Source organism: Hevea brasiliensis, chromosome 1 (genome assembly GCF_030052815.1).
Source record: "Hevea brasiliensis isolate MT/VB/25A 57/8 chromosome 1, ASM3005281v1, whole genome shotgun sequence".
In the NCBI taxonomy this organism is placed as follows: domain Eukaryota; kingdom Viridiplantae; phylum Streptophyta; class Magnoliopsida; order Malpighiales; family Euphorbiaceae; genus Hevea; species Hevea brasiliensis.
In genome coordinates, this window is record NC_079493.1 from 106,579,547 (window position 1) to 106,587,941 (window position 8,395).

The window sequence follows — 8,395 nt, forward strand, 5'->3', positions numbered from 1 at the left end:
AAGTACCAAAGAGCAAATAAAAAATAAATGAGCAACAAAAAAATAGAGAGCTGATAATTAGCTTTAAATTTTGCCAACAAGATTGATATGAGTGATAAAAGACTATATATCTATTAAGTAAAGTCGAGTGTTTAATCCTTGTAAATGAAGAAAATTCCTACTGAAAGTGTTTATTCTCATAATGGGCCACCCCATCGCAAACAGAATTAGAAATAATCCAGTGACTTAAGAGATAATGCCTAATAAAAAAGATAATTATTTGAATTTTTTCAATAATAAATTTAATTATTTTAAATAAAACATAGAAATCTATCCTACAAATAGGGGTGGTCAACGATTCAACTGGAACCATAAGATCATTCTCAATTTTGATTTTATTGTTTTTAATTTCTTTTTATTAGATATAAGGTAAAATAATCTATTAAATATATATATATATATATATTTTTCACTATAGTTGTTGGCTTATGGACAAATCACGATTTAACTTCCTTGGACTTTTGGGCCTATTTTTTCTCTCCAACTGACTTCAAATTTATCATGTTTTCATACACTGAATTATAACGTCTACTTTCAATAGATAAATTCTCAGACCCACCAAACTCCTGGGCAACACTTCGAATGTTCCCAACAGTCCGGCCGAAAGCAAATCCTTTAAACTTTTAAAAATTAAAAAGACAAATTCTTTTTTTTTTCATTTTTCAGATCTCAATTTGACTCAATATTTTTCTTTACATTAAAGCCAAAATAAAAAAAAATATATATTATTTATATTAGAATTATTTAAATACCCTTAAATCTCAAGAAAAGTTATTTTTAAGGGAGAAATTATGTTTCTTTCTATTCTAATAATCCAAACACAAAGAAAATTAAATTTCATTTAATTTTATTTAATTTCACTTCATTTCCATCCAAACAAAGGGTTTAAGAGCTGAGCATCAAAGTTCCACTTCCAACCACCCGGTACTTCTCAATTACCAGCAAAGCTCCACAAATATGTGTTTTATTGGTCAAACCTAAGTTTGCGTGGACAACCCCTTACTACAGCTTCTAAAAAGACACAGAGACCTTCACCACAGCCATGTCCTAATGATCTCTCACTAAAAACACCACATTCGCCAATAATTTCCCCTATTCAAGTTAACACCTGACAAAGTCGAACCATTTACTGACCAAGCCCTTGCTCAAATGAGGAAATTAAATAAAATCGAACCACATTTATAATATACACTTGCAGACAAGAATATGCTTTGGAATCCAGTGAAAAAGGACCGGATACCTCCATGGCGTTCTACTTCTTTAGACATTAACTGCCCAACTCAAAGGATGCAGATAAGAGCTATTATCTAACCATATATCTATCCATCGTATGAAAGGGGCGATAAGCCAACAACTATAGTGAAAATACCAGAAACTATTCTCAAATAAAGCACCAATCATTTCAAATGCACCAAAAATGGATTACTATCCATATCCCAAAAATAAAACGTAAACAGAGACATTAAACAAATGCAAGAAAATTTTCGACTTCCTTTCCCATTTTTAATGATGCTATGTGTGCAAAAACCTTCAAACAAACAAGAAATTGAGAACGCAAGAAATTCGAATACAAATCTAAAACTAAAATCAAATAAAAAATAAAACCAAATTACTTACCCGTTGAGCGCTGAAATCAGAAGCAGGAAATTGAGAACAAATTATTGTCAAAAGCGCTGAAACCAAATTACTGAGCAACTCCTCACTGTCGAGAAAGAGAGAAAAGAGGAAGAGCCGTTTTGAGAAAGAGAGGAGATAAAATGCGGCTGTCAACATTAGGGTTTTAAGTCTTATAATCTAAACTTTCTGACGGATTTCTGACGGAATTATTGTCCGTCACAAATTTTGTTAATAACCCGTCGCTAATTAGTTTAATATTCGTCACTATTAGCTTAAATTGATACCCGTCATTAATCCGTTGAAAGTCTGTCGCTAAACGAAATTTTTTCTGACGGATTTATTTCCGTTGCAAATTCCGTCTCTGAAACAACTGTTTTTTTGTGGTGGCATTTCAAACATAGAAGATATATACTAGATATATAATATTATAATAACCTCCCTCAATTTTAATAATTTTTTTTTGTTTCGATTTTAATTTATTAAAATAATATTATTCAACTTTCTATTGTAAATATGAAATTAAAATTTTTTTTTTTCTTTTCCTCCATCTCTTCTTTTCTTTCCAATTACCTATCTTTTCTGTCTCTCGTCTTGGATTCTCCACCCATGTTCTCTCATCTCTCTGTAAATATCTCCTTCTCGCAATCCTTCTCCCTCTTATTCTGTGTCTCCTTCTACATATGGTAAAATTTTCAGATTTTTAAACTCAAATTTCAGAAAAAAAAAAAGAAGAAATGAATGATATAATGGAGAAATTATTAAAGTTTAACAATTATATATAACTGATAGTTGATTATAACTAATATATCATAAGTGTTTGATAAATTTATGTCTAATTATTATTGTTGAAATATAAAATGAATATATATATCATATTATTTATTTTATTATTAATATATATATATAGTATAACTATTTTAATTATTGTTTATAATATTATTTATATTTATCATAATTTTAAATAATTTATTGATATTAAAAATTAATTTAACTACACAAAATTTTTGTAATTAATAAATTTTAAAAAAAATAATATAGTCTAAATAAAAAAAATAAAACCAAACAAATTATTAACTTATAAAAAACAATTTTAAAAATGAAGTTAATATAAATTCCAACTGACATTTTGAGAGATTTACTAAATAGATTAATTCACTTATTTATGTGTCTGTGAATTATGAGTTGCAGCCTAAAGTTAAACCAAACTATAGGCAGAGGCAAAGTGGGATTCTCTGCAGTCTTTATTAAAACCAAAGATTTTTAAGGATTTCCAGGGTCTTTGGATTCAGCTGGTTGAGTTTTGAGAGAGAGAGAGAGAGAGTTGATGTCTAGAGAGAGAAAGTGAGGCAATGTAGAGATTAAGAGAAAGCTATCTTCAGTTACTTATGCCCTTTATTTTGATAATTAAAAAACATGTTATGACAAGTAAGTGTGACTTTTTAAATTTTAAATTAAAGAATAATATTATTTTAATAAATTAAAATTAAATAATTAAAATAAAATAACTCCAATAAAATTTATTTATTATAGTTGTGATCATTTAATTCAATAGAAGGTGGATCCATGGATCTCCCTCCACCATTAATGAATATGTCATACAGGTACAAACACTAAAATCATAGTAAATGTAAATAAAGTTCAAGTTCACAATATAAATTTTTCCTTTTAAAAAATCTTAAAATTTTGACAATTATTCTTATATAAAATTAAAAGCTTCAAAAATCTAATTACGTTGTGGGAATGATAGGGTGCTCACAAGGATCATTCTATTCGAATTTAAGCTTAATTAATATTTTAACTATCTTAATTTATTCTAAAATCAATTAAATTCAATATCAATTATCTCAATCCATCTCATATTCTATTATTATTATCCGAAAAATATTATAATCTATTTAATTTTATAATAATCTACATAAAAAGTACTTTTTATTAATAATTTATATTTTAAAATTTTAATTATTTTATAAAATATTTAAATTCTATTTATTTAAAATATAATGTATAAAATTTTATAAATATTAATATAAAAATATATATTTTATATTTAATAAATTATTTATATAAACAAATTCACATAATGGATGCTCAATATGCAAGATTCGAACCCAATCAAAACTCATCAGGGGTATTATTCTTCAAATCTGAATATATTTCAAACCAAATTATGTCTACTCAAACTCATTTAATCAGGGATAAATCGAATCGGACATTCACAAATATTAAACCCGTTATCATTCTGAATAGCGTAACATACATTTAGTTGGAAGCTAATAATAAAAATTTAATAAATTTTATATTTTCACTAACTAATTTTAATATTCCATTACATTACTAATTAGGTATCGACTATCTTAAATTCTGATTACAATGAAATAAAATAGCTTTAATATAAAATTGAAAACAATGAAATTAAAGTGGAAAATTTGTATTTACCCTTTCTCATTATACTTGCATTCTTCATCTAAATGTAGGTGTGTAAATGAATAAAGTCAAGCAACTTTTGAAGGATTCAGACTCAACTCATTTGAAAAATAAACTGAATATTAATAAATATAAACTCGGCTCATTTTCTAATTAAGTTAAGTTTTTATCGAGCTTAACCTTAAATAGTTTATTAGTAGCTTAACCTATTTACATCTATAATGAGTTTCAAGTTTAAGTTTATGAAGTTCAAAATTGTGTAATTAATTTTTATTAAATTTAAAATAATAAATATAATTTAAATAATTTTTTGTTAAACAAGTTAATCTACGAGCTTATTTACGTATTTTCTTGTGAACCTATTAAATAACCTAGCTAGAAATTTTAATAAATTGAATGATAATAAATTCGAATTCAGCTTGTTTATTAAATAAAACTTAAAATTAGATTTCACTTTAATTCATTTAAAAAATGAATCAAACAGATCTAAACTTTTATTAAGCTGAGTTTCAAATACCTCACTGAGTAGTTTGAACTATTTACAGTTCTAAATGTGTTCAAACATTCCCATAAGTAATTCTACCTAATTTTTGCCTTATTTGATTGGGTGGAAGTTAGACTAGAGAACTTCAAGTGAAAGTGTTAAAATATGCTTTATTTAATTGTGATTTTATTTCAACTTCTTAATTAAAAAAAATAATTATTTTCACTTTTAAAAAATAATTTACATATTTTTTTAAAAAAACTTGTATTATAAAAATAGGTTATTTCCAGAAAATTTTAGCCAATTTGTTCATTGGAACTGATTTGATGATCATTTGATGGTCCGATCTATACAATTTAGAAAGAAAGGGACCAGGGACCAACAACTCAACCGCTTCCAGCCAAGGTTTGGACCCCAGGATAAAGCCATGTTCCCACCTGCAGAAAAAGTAAAAATCAAATGTCCCAGTAACTGTTTTTTCACCAGGCCAGTAGCGCGTGAGTCTAATCTGGAGCCAAAATTACTGTGGGGCCTACCTGGCGGTGCGTGGATAGCTTCGTAACTGGTGGATTCTCTAAACCCGATTATAAAATACCTAGTCTGACAGAAACACGTGGCGGGAGCCCAGTCTATAACTGCTGTAACGTAAATGAATTTGACGACCCAGATTCGAAAGCCAAGACCATAGGTCCATACCCTGGGGACTCATGCCCATCACTCGCACAATCTTTCTTTTTCGCAGAGAAAAACAAAAGCCATCCTGAGACATTATTGCTGCTCGTTCGTTCTTATCTCCTCTTTCCAGTAATTAAAACCATATCCTTTTTGGTGGATCGAATAAAGTCGAAATAATGGGCGCTCTTGATCATTTTTCTAATCTCTTTGACTGTTCTCATGGCAGTTCCAAGCTCAAGAAACGCAAGCAATTGCAGGTATGTCTGCAACTTTTTTCGTTCCGTTTTTTAAAGTTCGAAACTCGCGAGCGTTTGATGAATAGTATATAAAAACTTGCTGAGATGAGATCGATTGTACCATAGTAGATTTATTAGATCATTAATTGGCTTTTTTTTTAAATTATGTTTTGCCTTCTTCTCTCAAGTAATTTGATGGAGTGTCTATGAAAATAGCAATCTTAACTCTTAATCAGATCTCTCGTCCTCTGCTCTTTGTCAGCTTTTAGGTCTTGTTTTATTTCTTTTGTTTTAATCATCAGATCATATTTTTAAGTACTCGGAAAAGGATAAATAATTGTTTTTCAGATTTAAATTTCTTCTAAATTATAATTTTACATATTTGTGAATTATCATCAATGGCAATTTTTACAAATAATATAAAGTATTAAATTGTTTTATTTGTTTTTACAATTGAAATATATTAAAACAAGTTTAAATTAATTTTTGATATTTTGAATTTATATATTTTAAAATAATTTTTTTACAATAATTTTAATGATAATATCAAATAAAATTTAAAAATACTTAGTCTATCTTTTTAGAAAATATTTTTTAAAATTTTTAGTATTTAAGTCATTAAACAAAATTAACGAAAAAAATATTTTTTTAATTAAATAAAAAATTAAACCATTTAAACAAATAATTTTATCATTTTTAAGTAATTAAAATTTTAACTATATATTTAAAGTTTAATAATATAATTAAATAATAAAATATATTTTTATAAAAAATATTTTAAATAAAAATTATTTTTCAACATTAGTAGCCTAAATATTTTGAAATTAAACAGTTCCCTTTAGTTCTTTAAGTTTTGTGAGGAGAATTTTACTTCTTTTTTTTTTCTCCCCTTGTTGCTGTGATAATTATGATCATTATCATCATTTCAATGTTTCGACTTTTTGTGACTTTTAAAATTTTTTTTTTAAATTATAAATTTTATCTTATTCATATAATTTTCAATTAAAATATGAGTATGTTCTACATTAACTACAATCAGTCTTCACATTTTATAATTTTTTATGTAAATTAAGAAAATTAAGCAAATCAAATTTAAATCCGGGTGATTTATAATTTTGAAAACATTAAAATTAGAAATATAAAATTGACACATTCAAATCTTCGTATTTCTTTTGTTAAAGAGAGAAAGGAAGATTGCCAGGTTACAGAAGGGAATGATTCACACACGAAGGGAATATAGAAAGAAAAGATAAAGTCAAAAGCGCTTATAATGATTATAAATTGTGCGCGCAAAATGATCATTGCAACACCAAATGCAAGGGCATTTTTGCAAGGTCATTTTGGTCCTATAAATTTCCATAAAACGACAAAACATTTAAATCTATTGTGTTTGTGTTTATCTGTCTTCCAATTCCAGAAAAAGTATTGTGCACACACAAGCTGTCGATTCTGATTTCTGATTCTGTGTCTTCTGTCATGATTCATGTGATCAGACAGTGGAGGTCAAGGTTCGAATTGATTGCGAAGGTTGCGAGCGCAAGGTGAGGAGAGCGGTGGAGGGAATGAAAGGCGTAAAACAAGTGGATGTGGAACGTAAGGCAAACAAGCTGACAGTCGTTGGATATGTTGAACCATCAAAGGTTGTGGCCCGCGTGGCTCATCGGACGGGCAAGAAGGCAGAACTATGGCCATACGTGCCGTATGACGTGGTGGCGCACCCATACGCACCTGGGGTCTATGACAAGAAGGCCCCAGCTGGGTACGTGAGAAGGGCTGAGGACCCACAAGTGTCCCAGCTGGCACGCGCGAGCTCCACTGAAGTTCGATACACCACTGCTTTTAGCGATGAGAATCCACAAGCATGTTCTATCATGTGATCGACTGTGATAAGATAAAAATTATTGGGTGTTGTTAATTAATTTGGAATTTAGGGTTAATTCTTATAGGTTTGGTGATTTTGCTTTTTTGTATGGGTGTTTTTGCAATAGTTTGTTTTGTGAGGTTCAATTCTGTATTATTAGAACCTTTTAGTAAAAAAGAGACAAATAATCCTTGTATAAAGTGTTAATTTTTAGAATGTGTTTAATAGACTGTTAAAAATTTAAATTTAAATTTTTTTAATTTTAATTTTAAAAGATTAATTATTAGTTTGGTTTGTTTAAAATTAATATTTATTTTTTTTAGAGGATATAAATATTAATAAAAAAATAAATTAATTTTTTTAAAAATTTAAATAATATGATTGAGTAATTAAAAGTTATAATAGTAATAATTATTTTTTTTAAATCTCAATAATAATAAAATTGTATAAAATTACAAAATTATAAGTTGAAATCATATTAAACATTAATGGTTTTAAGAAATTATTTTTTTAATAAATGTAATATTGTATTATTAAAATTTATTAAATATATTCATATAATATTGATTTTTCATTGATAATATAACATTTTTTTTTATGTGATATTATCTTTTTAATTTAATATTATATATTTTAAAATAATATTAATAATTTCTTAATATAAAATGCAAAACATAAAGTAGTGATTATGGAGTTATTCAGTAATGTAATCAATTACAATAAATACTTGGGAAAAAGGTGAAGGTGGGAAAAGGAAAATGATAATAGAATATGCTGAAGAATCTGTTTAGAATTTGAATGATGAGAAATGGTATCAATCAAGTAATGGAAAACTTGCAGGATTTGGTACATGTACATTCATGTCCCCCAATTATTGTCCTTGTCTTTTAGGGATTTTTTTTTTTTTTTTTTAAGCTTTTATGGTGAGTTATTGTCTCAAACAATGTTTTCAATAGCGATGAAATCTTCAACATTTGATTTTTTTTTATTTAAGATTGGATAATTTATAATTTAATTTTTAAAGTATGATAAAAATTTATAATTCAATTTTTTATTTTT

General features: G+C 27.0%; 1 protein-coding gene across 1 annotated transcript; it reads left to right on the forward strand.

The window, feature by feature from the left end:
• Positions 1-5,198: 5,198 nt before the first annotated feature.
• LOC110657251 (heavy metal-associated isoprenylated plant protein 26) lies at positions 5,199-7,587 on the forward strand. Its single transcript, XM_021814397.2, has 2 exons — positions 5,199-5,496; positions 6,969-7,587. The coding sequence occupies exons 1-2, from the start codon at positions 5,416-5,418 to the stop codon at positions 7,350-7,352; spliced, it is 465 nt and encodes a 154-aa protein (XP_021670089.1). The 5' UTR covers positions 5,199-5,415; the 3' UTR covers positions 7,353-7,587.
• Positions 7,588-8,395: the final 808 nt, after the last annotated feature.

Bases quoted from the DNA above. Each gene is read 5' to 3' on its own strand.
- LOC110657251 (XM_021814397.2), top strand. From the start codon at position 5,416: ATGGGCGCTCTTGATCATTTTTCTAATCTCTTTGACTGTTCTCATGGC. The intron at 5,497-6,968 runs GTATGTCTGCAA...TCATGTGATCAG, and splicing joins AGAAACGCAAGCAATTGCAG to ACAGTGGAGGTCAAGGTTCG.